Source organism: Opisthocomus hoazin, chromosome 7 (genome assembly GCF_030867145.1).
Source record: "Opisthocomus hoazin isolate bOpiHoa1 chromosome 7, bOpiHoa1.hap1, whole genome shotgun sequence".
NCBI lineage: Eukaryota > Metazoa > Chordata > Aves > Opisthocomiformes > Opisthocomidae > Opisthocomus > Opisthocomus hoazin.
The window spans coordinates 51,352,554-51,367,487 of record NC_134420.1 but is presented as its reverse complement, the minus strand read 5'-3'; the positions used below and the strand labels follow the sequence as shown (position 1 = coordinate 51,367,487).

The 14,934-nt window shown below is 38.3% G+C and overlaps 1 protein-coding gene across 2 annotated transcripts in view; it reads left to right on the top strand.

The window, feature by feature from the left end:
* SEL1L (SEL1L adaptor subunit of SYVN1 ubiquitin ligase) overlaps positions 1 to 14,934 on the top strand; it is a 44,038-nt gene that overhangs the window by 9,586 nt on the left and 19,518 nt on the right. For both annotated transcript variants that reach the window (XM_075425869.1, XM_075425868.1), the window contains exons 2-12: positions 504 to 541; positions 894 to 1,116; positions 5,695 to 5,862; positions 6,482 to 6,587; positions 8,347 to 8,509; positions 10,309 to 10,362; positions 10,443 to 10,502; positions 11,147 to 11,228; positions 11,560 to 11,714; positions 13,047 to 13,103; positions 14,106 to 14,174. In XM_075425869.1, coding sequence (XP_075281984.1) covers positions 504 to 541; positions 894 to 1,116; positions 5,695 to 5,862; positions 6,482 to 6,587; positions 8,347 to 8,509; positions 10,309 to 10,362; positions 10,443 to 10,502; positions 11,147 to 11,228; positions 11,560 to 11,714; positions 13,047 to 13,103; positions 14,106 to 14,174 — 1,175 coding nt within the window. The remainder of the gene's footprint in view (positions 1 to 503; positions 542 to 893; positions 1,117 to 5,694; positions 5,863 to 6,481; positions 6,588 to 8,346; positions 8,510 to 10,308; positions 10,363 to 10,442; positions 10,503 to 11,146; positions 11,229 to 11,559; positions 11,715 to 13,046; positions 13,104 to 14,105; positions 14,175 to 14,934) is intronic.

Genomic DNA, 14,934 nt, shown 5'->3' with positions numbered 1-14,934 from the left:
CCTAAAGAGTCTGTAGCCATCTATGACAGCATGCCAGTCATTGTGTAAAGAAAAATGTTTAATTATAAGTAGGGTGGTATTAGTGCAAGTTTCTGGTTGCTGTTGAAGCTATTTGTACTAGAACTGGTCTGATGACTAAAAACTTTAGGTTCCATAGGCCCTTTTCACTTGATGCATACCTTTTTAAGTAGTTCAGTTGGACTGGAACAATTCAGACTGTGTAGTAATCTAGAGGATTGATTTGGGTTTAAAAAAAAAAAAATCCAATTTTTTCCAGTATTGGACACACAGTTGTGTTGGCATAATTTAAAGAGGAGGAGGATCACCTGTGAAACATTTGATTCTTCTTGACAGCACTGACAAGGTTTTTCTGAAGTGTGTTAGTCAGCATAGTACACCAGAATATTCAGAACCATGGTATAATCCTATAGCTAAACTTATTTTTATTTTTGAGAAAATTACTCATGGAGAAGCTTTTTACTGACTTATAACATCTCTTCTAGATGAAGAGGGAAATCAAGATGAATCACTGGAGTCAAAGGTGAGGAAATAAGTTTGTAGTCATTCTGTTTTTCTTGTAGAGTGAGAGCAAAGGTCTGAAATTCAGAACTATGATTCGATTCCTGTTTTAAACTGTTCAGTAGCTCTTGCTGTCTCGTTAATTTCTTCTGTGTATCAGAAGAATTAATGTTGTGTTATATCTTTCAAAAAGAGTTTTTTCGAAGAACTGAATGAGATAGTCAATGAGAGCTGATAGAGGTAGCTCAGCTTACTTTTGATGCTACTGTTTAAACTTAGTGTGTTAATCATGTCTTTAAAAAGCCATAGGCTGTTTTGCTAGCTGCTGCTGTTCAGTTTCTAATCTTCTGAATTATGTGGTTGCTTTCCTTCAGACTTTATCTGCAGAGGACCAGGTAAAGGACCATTCCACGGGAACTCGAGTGGTGGCAGGTCAGATCTTCGTTGAATCAGGGAAATCGGACTCTCAGTTGGAGGATGAAGAGAACTTTCTCAGTCAAGAGGAGGAAAAAGAGAATTCGCTGGAAGAGTTGAACTCTCTAGAAATGTCAAATCTATTAAATAAGGATTTGGAAGAAGCAGAAATACAAAGTCCAGGTAACTGCTCACAGACTTTTGAACAAATAGCAAGTAAGATGCATCTGAGTAACTCTGGCATATGAATGAACACAAATAGTAATTTTGAACATATGAAATAACTAATGTCTTAAGCTTTCTGGAATGGAATGATAACTGCTGCCATTTCCATGAGAAAGTAACATCAAAAACTTTACACTTGTATTGTGGTTGAAATCGGAGTGGTTATTTTTAGATGCATTTGAAAGGGTTTTCCATAGTTCTTGTTGTTTCTGTCTTCTTGGAAAGCTTTAACTATCAAATGGAGAAAGGTGTGATTTCTTCAGATAGGACTCAGGTACACATACTATGCTGTGTGTATGTATACCAACCATAGAAGGAGAATCATAGAATCGTTAAGGTAGGAAAAGACCTCTAAGATCATGAAGTCCAATCATCAGCCCATCACCATCATGCCTACTAAACCAAGTCCTTAAGTGCCACGTCTAAACATCTTTTAAATACCTCCAGGAATGGTGCCTCAACCACTTCACTGGGCAGCCTGTTCCAATGCTTGATAACCCTTTCGGTGACGAAATTTTTCCTAATGTCCAATCTAAACCTCCCCTGATGCAACTTAAGGCCATTGCCTCTTGTCCTATCTCTAGTTACTTGGGAGAAGAGACTGATACCTGCCTCACTACAACCTCCTTTCAGGTAGTTGTAGAGAGCAGTAAGGTCCCCCCTCTGCCTCCTCTGCTCCAGACTAAACAGCCCCAGATCCCTCAGCCACTCCTCATAAGACTTGTTCTCTAGACCCCTCACCAGCCTTATAGCCCTTCTCTGGACACGCTCCAGCACCTCAGTGTTCTTCTTGTAGTGAGGGGCCCAAAACCGAACACAGTACTCAAGGGGCGGCCTCGCCAGTGCCAAGTACAGGGGTACGATCACCTCCCTACTCCTGCTGGCCACACTATTCCTGATACAAGCCAGGATGCCATTGGTCTTCTTGGCCACCTGGGCACACTGCTGGCTCATGTTCAGTGGCTGTCGACCCACACCCCCAGGTCCTTTTCCGCTGGGCAGCTTTCCAGCCACTCTCCCCCAAGCCTGTAGCATTGCATGGGGTTGTTGTGACCGAAGTGCAGGACCCAGCACTTATCCTTGCTGAACCTCATACAGTTGGCCTCAGCCGGTCAATCCAGTCTGTCCAGATCCATCTGCAGAGCCTTCCTACCCTCAAGCAGATCGACACTCCCGCCCAGTTTGGGGTCATCTGCAAACTTACTGGGAGTGCACTCAATCCCTTCATCCAAATCATTGATAAAGATGTTAAACCAGACCAGACCCAAAACTGAGCCCTGGGGAACACCACTCGTGACCGGCCGCCAGCTGGATTGAACTCCGTTCACCACAGTTGCATCAGTGTTTCAGCCTGCTGGCTGTTTGCCTGGAGAATTGGTTGACAGAGAAGGAGCAAGTAGTGATGCAAAGACAAGCTTCTTACAATGGCATTGGGAGCTTTAGAGCTACACCTAAATTGCATGTAAACTTCAGTAAGTTTTTAAATGTAGGTAAAACCTTGTGTCCTTGTGCCTGAATTCCCAGGAAATTCTAGTATTTCTTTTTTACTACTAATAAAAATACAAATTTAATACAATTTTTTGACTTGCAGTTAGTAGTGGATGATAACTAGATGGCACAGTTGAGTAACCTAGCCTATGCAGCAAAGACTTTTCCTTTTCACTTGTCCATAAAAAGTAAATCTTGAACTTTACTGAAAAAATATAGTTATATGGGAATAGTGGTATTTGTCTCTCTTCTCAACTCAGATTTGAATATCAAAAGAAAGCAGGAGTTATGACATTAGCTCCATTATATAGTAACTTTCAGTGTTTTTTAATAAACCTTCCTTGTTGTTGCAGAACTAGTATAGAGTTTGTAAAAACTCAGTAATAGGATTAAATATTGCTGTTGATAGGTGTGGTGCTATACAGGAAAAAGGTATGTAAAATCCACTAAATAACTTGCTGTCACAAAACAGTGAGCCAAGCATCATACTTAGTGAGTGCTGTCTATTTCAAAAGTAAACTTTAAGATACTTTTAATCTCACATCAGAAAGGTGTAACCAGATTGCTTGCTCCCTGGCAACTAAGGTTTTTAACTATACCTGTCAAAGTACTGCAGGCGACTTTCAAAAACCATACATTTAAGTCTTGCGCAGTTTTTGGAACCTCTTAGGAAGTAAATAAACGATGCGAAAGGGAGGATTCCTGGTTTTATCTAAAAAGCAGTTCTGAAGGAAGAGTATTTGTGTTACGGCAGGAAAAAAAACTGCTGAAGAACAGCTTTACTGGCAAGCTTTTTAACTGAGCAGGACAAGAATCTACCTCAGGTACAGACATTACATCTCTTGAATGAGCTACTGGTGACAAGACTGCATTAAGGGGCATTAATGCTTTTCTAAATACAGTTTGGCTCGTGTATGGTCATGAGATTGCATGGATAAAAAAATATTCTTCGAGTTTCCGTGTGTATTTTTCAGGATACTGAGCACAAAAAAATTTCATCTTCAGTAATTTAGAATTAGTACTATTAAGGCTTGTAACCTTCTAAGAAGGAAGCTATCTATTCTGATTAGCGAGGAGGTCATGTGTGTACAGAAAATGGTATTTTTTAGGTATTTATCTTTTATGTTGTACGTTTTTGTAACAATCACGTTCCATACTAACAGTTTTTGCTGAAAACTGTCCACAAGTTTATATGGAGCTGGCAATTCCTGCTGCATTTGTTTTCCTGTTTGGAGGAATCTTACAGTAATGTAACCAATACTTACAAGTAATCTATGTTTGGGTTTCCTGTAGCATAAAGTATGAGATGAGACACGAGTAAATAAAGACAAAATATAATGATAAAACACCATATACTTTATTCAGACGTAGGAAAACAGGTAACTTGCTACTTGCACAGTAAGTTTGACGAAAAGTAGTTTATTCTCTGTGTAAATTATTTGTCTCAGTTTGTATTTATCATTCTTTAAGTACATGATAAAATAATCGTACTGAGCATTTTATCCTGTGGTCACACTGCTGTGTTGCTTTAGGGGTTAGTATTTGTTACTATCTGGGGAGAAAAAGAGCATTGTGGTTGAATTAAGAATTAAAAAAAGAGGCAAGGGGGAGGACTGGGGTAGAGTAATTTCATAGCTTTAGTGTACAGCTAACTCTCATGCAGAGCACTGTGTAAATGGTTCATGTCCAATTGCTTTCAATACAGGAGATGAGGTACTCAACAATACAAATAAAACTTCAAATTCTCAGGTAGTGTTAATATCCTGGACTTTGTTCAGATGACGGTGATAGGAGGTCCCGTCAGTTGTAGTTACGTGTACCCATAGCATGAGTTTGTGCATTACTCTGTGCTTAGCAGATGTCTAAAATTATTCCAGGCTAATTGCATCTGGACACATTATTTTTGAATGCAATTTCCGAAAATAGAATTTTTTCCCTGTGTGTTATGGGATCATTAACTTGATGTGGTGGAATTTCTGCCAAGGAATCAAATTAAGAAGAGCAATTTGAACAGGCTAATCCTGGAGAATTCCTTATGCTTCAGCATTAAACATTAAATTTTTAAATTAGTATGGTTTCTAGGCCTTACAATTATGGACCCTAAAAAAAAAGAACTCACTTTCTCTATAAACACAAGAATTATGAACTTAACTTTAAAAAACACTGTATAATTGACATTCTCAATTGCATGACTTTGCAAATGTCTTCAGATGAAGCTGAACCCAACTGCTGGATTTAGCTTAGTGAAAGAGAAAAACCTTTATAAAAAGCTAATTGAAATAATTTCATTTTCAAAAAACAAAGAGAGTTCTTGGTCTTCATAGAAGATTGATTTTATTTAAAAATACTGCAATATTGGAATCGGTAACCTTTGAAGTTCTAGTGCATGAGAAATGATAAATCATGCAGTTCAAAGTAATTTTAAATGCAACTTTATTGGTAAAGTGAAATAAAGTTTTCAATGTAAGTGTACGCAACAACAGAAAATTACTAGACTCTTAGTGATTTCATTAAAGTCGCTTTTACAGTTTTATGCTTGAAGTGTGCTCCCTGCTGATATTCAGGTACTTTCAGTATCACATTTGGCGATGTGAGTGGTTCTGTCACGATTACGTCTAACCCTGGGGCTAAAATGAGTATATGCACTGGAATGCATTTTGAGGGTAGTCTTTTGCATGAGTAATGGAGTGCAGAGAAGATAAAGTGAAAGGAAGGGCTGTTTATTTTGGTAAGCAATAAAAATGTAACAAAGACTTGCCTTCTCCAACCTAAATAAATATTTTTTTTTGCTTAGAACTAAGGAATATAAGAAACCACATACCTTCTGTTTCATTTCCTAATTAAAAACAAGAATAATATTTTTTTAAAGTGCCATTTAGAAAAATAATTCCTTTTTCAGGCTTTTTAAATTAGGAATTTTACGGAAAACTTGATTAATGCAGTTCATAGGAATTAAAACCAACATAGGCGTGCTTTCCTGAATGTAGTAGATAACTTTAGTTTGTGAAATAAAGGAAAGCAGTCTAATTCCTGGGTATATATTTTCAGTTTTGACAGCTATTGGAGGCACTGCAGATGGTGAACCTTGCCACTTCCCCTTTTTGTTTATGGAGAAGGAGTATGCAGAGTGCACTGCAGATGGGAGGGAAGATGGAAGGCTTTGGTGTGCAACAACCTATGATTACAAGAAAGATCAAAAGTGGGGCTTCTGTGAAAGTAAGTAACCTCATGTCTTGTTCTTGTCCAAGGAATGCTTTCTTAAGCTAGTGTTTTCAGTCCTCTTAATGCCCTTTATTTCAGGGTCTAGAAGTCCCTGTCATATATTAATGGCCACTTTGTAGTGTGATATACAAGTAATTATAAAGGCAAAGTTCTCATGATGGAAAAGATTGTAATGCAAATGCCACTTCCCGAAGCTATTTGGGGAATCTTGCAGTGGAGGCATCTGTAAAACTTGGTTTCTGAGACTGTAGGAGTACAGGGGTTTGACAGTGTTTCACATTATGCTCGCTGATTTGTTGTGCAAAGGCAACCCTTCTCTATCAAACGTCCTCCTGAAGCAGCAGCCTTTCTTGCTTGCGCAGCTTGCTTTGGACCAATGGAAAGAATATTTTAACACCAAACTCTTACATTAGAGACATGACATGAGAAGAAACTGTTTACCAAGATATCCAGCACCTCCTTTAGACAGCTTTTTGTAATCACTTGAGTTGTTTATTGGTCTTCAGAAATATATTTCTGGTTGTATTTTCCCTTTAGAACCAATAGGAGTTTTGAGAGAATGGTCTTTAGCTGTGTCATTGGAGCTCATAATGTACTCTTTTCTTTTTTTTAGCTGAAGAGCAGTCTAATAAGAGAAGGCAGATGCAAGAAGCCGAAGATGTTTATCAGACTGGAATGAAAATGCTTAATGAAAGCAGTAACAAAGCTCAGAAGAAAGAGTAAGTCGACCCCCTCTGCCCCGACAAGAGAAGGATGACATGGCTGGTTGCTCTGGCTTAACTGAAAAGTAACTTAAATGAGTTGCCCTGGGACTTTGTACTTTATTTGACTTAGCATCAAACCGTGCAATGATATTACTGAAAATAAATAGTAATTTCAGGGTATTTTTGTGCCTGCTTTCCTCTGAATCCACTAATAATAGTATAAGATTAATTTCTGAAGGGTGGATGTCATCAAAGCATTAACAAGAAGATGCTGCAGTTCTGTCGCTACAATTCATATGTGACAACTGCCTGAAAAGAAGTGAGACTGTAATACAAGATAATTGTTCTTTTTCAAATGTTTTTTACAGTCTGATTCTCATTCTGCCTCAAATATTACGTGGGAAAAATCAGCATTTCTTGTCCTGCTCTGTTTTTGTTCCTGCTTTTTCATGTTTTCAGTCACCATAAAAATAGTATTAAACTTAATCTTAACAAATTTTTAAAACTCTAATAGAGAGAAAAGGGTAATGCTTGTAGACAAAACAAAACAAAAAAAAGAATGAAATGAGTGTTCCTTTCATTCTGATCTGGTTACTTTCTACTCTGTATATATACAATTACTGATGAAATAGTTGTCAGCTTACCACTATAATTAAGAACAGCTATGTTAATTTAGATCTCCATGGTAGTCCTGTTGACAAATTCGTCAGTAAGTGGTGACTTCAGGCTGCTGAGTATTTTGTGAGCAGTATTACCATGTTAAATTTATTTGTTGAGATAAGGGAGCAAATTTCTACTTTCAGGATCAGGGAAACTGAAGCCGAGCTGGAGGTTCTCTATCACACCTTGGCAAAGACAAAAGGAGACAGTATCTGTTAGACTCTGACTAGTATTCTTTTGTGTAAAATAGTGTAGGAATTGTAAAACAATGTTAGATCTTGGTTCTCTTGAACGCCTTACGTTTTCTTGGAAGATGAAATTATGTGAGGAACCAGGTGTGCCTCAGCCTGTCAGAAAGAGGAAAAAAAAAAAAAACCCACAACCAACAAGTCTGAGAATAGAAAGGAGAAGAGGTAAAAAAAAAAAACTTGGAATGCTATCAGAGGTCCCTAAGAAAGCAAGCTGAAGCATACTTGATAGTACTGTGTTATGACATATAAGGTTACAATCTTTTATATTGCTGTGAAACCAGTTGCTGTGAAATTACTTTGGAGGACTACTGTAATTTCTGGGGCTGAAATAGAAAGAGGAGTTTGCAGAGAGCTTTCTCACTGTTAGCATGACTGTTTCATCACAAAATTGATCATGTATGAGGTTGTCTTGGACCCAGCACTTACTGTTTTAATTGGAATCATTTTGTATTCCAACAAATCAAGGACTCCACAGCCTTTGTCGGACTTTTTTTTTCCTGTCATGATCTATGAAGCTGTCAGAGTAGTGGTCCTGCTAGATACCTAGTACAGGATGTAAAATTGTTGCTACAAAAATGTGATCATTTGACCTTAAACTTTTCATGTATCTTACAGGGAGGAAATGCATACTGCTTTGCATATGGAGTAGAGTGAGCATTAAAATCCAGTTTGTCTATTAGCTAAATCATATGAGTTGTTGCATAGATGGATGACTTGGAGCTGGAACAAATGTCTGTAGGTAGATGCATTTATAGAAGATACAGGCTAAAACAGAGGAACAAAACACCTCCCCAGAATCTTCAGGTTTATGAATGGAATCTGCTTATGGCCTCAAGGTGACTAAGAAATTGTTTTCTTTTAAGAGCGTATCAGTATCTTCTGAAAGCAGCTGACATGAATCATACCAAGGCAATGGAGAAGGTGTCTTATGCTTTGTTGTTTGGGGATTATCTGAAGCAGAACATCCAGTCATCGAAAGAACTGTTTGAAAAACTGACAGAAGAAGGTTCTCCTAAAGGACAAATGGTATGTATGTGCTTAGATTCTACAGAAGTTTTTATAGGTTTACAAATTGTTTTATAGATTGTTCTTGCATTCAGAGTAGAATGAGAACAGTAAGTGGTATCTGTTGCCTGGTTAAAAAAGACAGCAGAGTGCTGCTTTTTTAAATTGTTTGAAAACTTGATGTAAAACGTTCGGTTCAGGCTTTGATTCAGGAAATGTATTTTATTAATGCTTGCCTAAGCATTTCCTAATCCTGACTACTCATTGCCTTTACCTTTTAAAATTTCACCAGTGCCTTGCATTGGTTTTGTCCCCCAAATGCGTCGTCTTTGCCTGGCTTCTGCGTGCTGCTAGCATTACTGAGGGTGCAGTGACAAATGACACCTGCACCCTCGCGGTAAACACATGGAAACAGGTTTTCTCTTTAAGTTTAAAAAATTCAGCATCAGACTAACAGTAATATAGTATGGGGTGGTCTTTTTGTTCAGTTTCTTGTCTGTTGTATGACTGACTGGTTGTATACATCAAAAAATCGGTAATTACAGGTGACTCCAGCCAACAAATCTTCTCTCTGTTACCTTTTTCTGGAGGTTTGTGTGGGATAGTGTGGCTTTTCATCTGCAGTTTTATCTTTGAGATAGGTAGATATACACACTCAAAAGTTTATAATCTAGGAAGTTACAAACTTCTAGGAATCTCGAAAGCTGTTTAGTGGAATGCGACTCACCTTATTCATGTGCCTTTGAACATAATAGAATTGTTCATATGTTACTGATCACATGTAATGTCATAAAATGTGAGTGTTATCAATTTTAATGTCTCAATGTCTGCGTATTCTTATTGTTCTCTCTCTTGTTTTGAAAGTGTCAGCTTCTCTAGCAATTAGCTAGTTTTAGCTCTTCAGCTACCAGGTCTCATGCTATTCCCCGTTTAATGTTGGCAGTGCTGATTTACTATAGAAAGCAGGACCATGTTTTCTCTAGAGACTTTATATCTCAATGAAGACCTGGACTTTTATTGGTCTAGAATTCAACACTGTCTAGATGAGGTGATTTTTTTGTTGTTGTTATGCTTTCAGAATTGCCTAGAATAGTCTTAGAACACTGTGAAATACAGACACCTCCATATATATAGATATACATACTGTTGCCTTCTGTGCTACTAGTTTCTCCTCTGAGCCATGCAGCTGTAACAGGTGTTATAGATAGAGCAGTAATTACGTAAATTTTAAGAATAAAAATAACTTTTGAAAAACCTCAGCCAAACAGCTCTGTGCATTCTGACTGCTTATAGTTACAGTCATAAATGCAACTAACCCATGGCAGAACAGATGCAAGGTAATAAATTCATAGGATTTGTCAGACAGCAAATCAAACAGTAAGGCTCTTCTAGAGAGGGTCATCGTTCATGTATGTTTGCTCTGGTGTATGAGACAAATAGGGTACATGAGTAACCTGACAGATTCTGCTCATCTTCACTTGAGGGTCTTTTAACTGGGATGCTTTTACTGTTCAGGACCTTTGGATCTACACTTGGCATTCAGGGAAGTGGTAATTTCTTCCTTGCATTCAATTCACTAGACCGAATTCTGGTGAGATGTATTTATGTTAGTGTCGTAGGCAACTGAATAATGTAGAAACTGCACGCTTTAAAAGGGGCAGGGAAGTGCCTAGATATAGGAGGTACCAAAGTGAAGGTAGAGCTTGGCATACTCTTTGCAGCTTTGAATTGTTGTTTGACTTCTTTATACTTACGTATTCCAGGAAAACTTATGCTGGATTTTTCAAAGGATATGCTGACAAACTTTATTTTATTTCTAGGCTCTTGGATTTCTATATGCATCTGGTCTAGGAGTCAATTCTAGTCAAGCTAAGGTAACTTAGAAATCTTCAATGTGTGCTCTTGACTTTTGTCTTGGAGGCAGATGTTAAATAACCAATGATTTTGTTTTAAGGCCCTGGTATATTACACTTTCGGAGCTTTAGGAGGAAATCTGATTGCCCATATGATCTTGGTAAGTAAGATAGTTAACGACTTTACACATGCGAGAACTTTTTTGTACTCTTAAATATTTAATGTAAGATTTGCATTCATGTGAATAGACTGTCCAAATAGTAGATCATCATGCGTGCGCTGGGTGGGCAATAGTAATTTCCCATTTATTCCTTGTTAATCTAAGGAAAAAGTGTGGTCATTGTAAGCTGTGTACCACTATGAATTTAGACGGACCATGTTTATATCTCTTGACTTAAAGCAGAAGTGTCAGACTTCTAATTTTTATAGGCTATTGAGAACTGTAAAAGCCAGAGATCTTGGCAGAAGATGCCGTTTTCATCAGTATTATGAGATTTAAGACAAATACAATGCAGCATGTGTAAATAAAAGGCTTTAGATTTTCACCCATAAGTATCACTCTGCTTATTTGCTTTTTCCTGAGTAATACCTGAAGTACATTGGCTACACTTAACCTTTAATGGTATCAGTCTTTTCATGCAATTTTATCAGTGCTTTTAGTGCAGGCACAAAGGACTTGTGGCCTTTGTTTTGCCTATTGTCTCATCAAATCTTGCTCCAGTAAAGTGAAAAAAGTCTGTAACCTGGCAAGCAGTATGTTGTCAAATAACCTATAGTCCCATATTTTTATATTTTCCTCTCTAGGGTTACCGGTACTGGGCTGGGATAGGAGTCCTTCAAAGTTGTGAATCTGCTCTCATTCACTACCGACTTGTAGCTAATCATGGTAAAAACTTTTTACTAGGCTAATGTTCTTGACTTTCTATGTATTTCTAGATCATTCACCTAGAAGATACTAGAAGTACTATTAACACTAATAGTGTGAAAATAGAGATTTCCTGCTATTAAACAAGTTATCTGTTTGGCTCTGAAACGTGATACGCTATTTTTGTCTCTTAACTAGTGAAATGTCTTTAATTCTTAGTGAGTGTCAAAGTGATTCATTCTCTCTGAGTAACAGCTTGAAGCTCTGTAGAGATCTGTTCTTACTAAGTTGCAGTGTTGTAATATTTGTGTTGAACAAAATTTTCTGAAAACTTGTCTTATCTGTTTTCCAGTTGCTAGTGACATTTCTTTAACTGGTGGCACAGTGGTTCAGCGAATTCGCTTAGCAGATGAAGTAGAAAATCCAGGAATGGCAAGTGGGATGCTAGAAGAAGACTTGATTCAGTATTATCAGTTTTTAGCAGAGAAAGGAGATGTACAAGCCCAGGTAAGATTTAAGTTCATCTGATGGCATGCAGAGTTTTTCAAGAATTACAGGAACAGCTTTATGAAATATGGAAAGACACTGGGGCTTTAGTTTTCTCTTCCTCCTAAATCTAATTGGTTACTATTTCTTGGTTTAGTTTTTATGAGAAGAGGCTTCTATTTTGGTGCATTTAAGGTAGAACTTGGAAAGAAAATAAAAAATTTTGTGGAAAAGAAGTCCAAAACATTACAACTTCAGCATCTTAGGAAAGAGGATCTTGACTTTCACTAGAAACCAGCCAGACTAGTTTAAGGATAACTTTAGATGTTGTGGAGGAAGCCTTGATCAAAAGAACTGACTCTGATAGGGGACCTCAGTTTCTTGCTGCTTCTGCTCCTGCATGACTTCTGCATGCTGCAGGCTGGACCTCTTCACACACCCAGTGCAGGAGGGGCGTACACTAATATAGGCAAATTGTCACAATTCAACTTGGTTATATGAATTAAGAGTTAGGCAGGCAGAATTCAAATGAACAGTTATTGTTTTGTATCTAGGACAGTCATGTCACTTTTATCTAGGATAAAAGCCAGCAGGTCAAGGGAGGCAATTCTGCCACTCTACTCTGCTCTGGTGAGACCCCACTTGGAGTCCTGCATCCAGCTCTGGAGCCCTATGCACAGGAAAGACATGGACCTGTTGGAGCAGGTCCAGAGGAGGGGCACAAAAATGATCCGAGGGCTGGAACACCTCTCCTGTGAGGAAAGGCTGAGAGAGTTGGGGTTATTCAGCCTGGAGAAGGCTTTGAAGGAGACCTTATTGCTGCCTTCCAGTGCTTAAAGGAAGCTTATAAGAAAGATGGGGACAGGCTTTTTAGCAGAGCCTGTTGTGATAGGACAAGGGGTGGTGGCTTCAGTCTGAAAGAGGGTAGATTTAGACTGGATATAAGGAAGAAATTTTTTACAGTGAGGGTGGTGAAACACTGGCACGGGTTGCCCAGAGAGGTGGTAGATGCTCCATCCCTGAAAACATTCAAGGTCAGGTTGGATGGAGCTCTGAGCAACCTGGTCCAATTGAGTTCCTGCTCACTGCAAGGGGTTTGGACTAGATAAACTTAAAATGTCCCTCCAAACCCCAGTGATTCTATGATTCTATAAATTTCTGCTTATACTAATGTAAAAATTAGGACTCTACTGTAGTTATTGAAGCAAATCTGTGCCTTCAGACTTTGTGGCATCTTTAACGCTGATATGGTCTGTTTTTGTGCATGTAATTAGCTCACTGGTATCTGTATTACTAGAAAAAGAAAGTCCCTAGAGGAAAGTGGCTTATTTTCAGTGTAAAATTTATTTTTAGGTCGGCCTTGGACAGTTGCACTTGCATGGAGGAAGAGGAGTAGAACAAAATCATCAGGTACCCATTTTGTATATCTCTGATGTGTATTACACTTGACAGAGGGGGAGAAAGTATACCTGAGACCACAGTGAAGCAAAAGTATTTAAATACGACCGCAAGGTATTTAATGACTTCAGTAGTCTTGTTCAATAAAACTTAATCTTTATGTGACTGGTACATGGAGCTGACTTTCTTACACAATTAGTTTAAGACTAATTATCTTAGAAATGAAGAAGTCAAAAACAAAGACCAGGTTTTCATTAAGTAGTACTCAAAACTGGCTGAGCTTTTCTACATGTAGTAGAATCTCTGTGACACACTGTGTGTGCATTAGTGATCATAGTCTAGTTCATGTGGCTTGCAAGAACATTTTGCTTCTGTAGACAAAACAGTGCAACTTTCAGTATTAAGGATATTAAGTGTGCATAGAAAATAAAACTTCTGCTGATGTAAGCCAACCTAGCTACTGCTTTAGAAGTTAAAATAGCTAACCTCTTCTTAAAGTAAGTACTGAAAAAATGGAGAGCTGAGGACGTGCAGTCCTGAGGATTATTTCAGGCTTGGCTACCAACCAGAAAGTATTTAATGGTCATCACATTTAAAATACGTTAAAATGATTGCTCTATAAGGGTTCAGAAATTATATCAAGTGGTCAGAATCAGTATAACCAAGCTTTGTGTAAAACTGGAATAGGAACTGGCAGATCTCTCCTCTTCTAAACAGGGTTTGGAGGTACAATAAGGAAGTAAGATTTACCTGTGTAGCTAGTGCCTAGTAGCAGTTGTAGTTTTGGTTTTTTTTCCTCTGCTTTTTGGAATACACTGAGAGGGATTGCTGCTCAATATTCCGATTATGAGTGGGGAACCCTGTTACACATATTAAATTAGGTAGGATTGATATCGCTTTTCCCCAGGAGTACCTGGTAACTTGGCAAACAACCTACTTGCCTCTGCTCCATTTGAAAAAAAGGTACTCAAATCATAGTTGTGGTGACTAAAATACTTGTTTTCTTCTCTACAGAGAGCATTTGAGTACTTCAATCAAGCAGCTAATGCTGGCAATTCACATGCCATGGCCTTTCTAGGAAAGGTAAGATATGAACAGTCTCAAAAGTAAGCAAATTGATGGCCTTTCAATGAGAAATAAAAAATATTTCCTGCTTTCTGATATCAGGCAGTTTAAAACTTGAATGCTGGAATCTAAGTACTTCTGTTTTGCTACTGTTTTGAATTGTCCTGTGAGATTTGAGAGATTTGTTCCTGTGAGAACTGAGGCATCTGAGCCAGAGTTGCCAGTAGGTCTGCATGCATCTACTCTGAACCAATGCCTGAGTCTGTCTGCAAGATGGACAATTATACCAGTTTTCTCAGATATAAGTCCTTTTTTTTAGTCTAAAACATGATTGACAAGCTGCTATTGGATATGTTAATGTGTTGCTGCTTAGAAAGGCATTTAGGTAATTTGCCTGAGATCTGGGTTGTGTGCTACCTTCACCTTGTGAGGAACTAAATCCTTATTACTCCATAGGAGTGCCCTCTAAGGTTAGGCTGCAATAAGCAGCAGCTCTAGCTTATCTTTTTCAGGCTGTCGCTGCAGTACAGGATGCAAAATTCATGTCCCTAGAGCATGAAAAAATAATATAATGTGCTGGTCACAGAATCACAGAATGGTAGGGATTGGAAGGGACCTCTGTGGATCATCTGATCCAGCCCCCCTGCCGAAGCAGGGTCACCTAGAGCAGACTGCGCAGGACCTTGTCCAGGTGGGTCTTGAATATCTCCAGAGAAGAAGAATCCACCACCCCTCTGGGCAGCCTGCTCCAGTACTCTGTCACCCTTAAGGTAAAGAA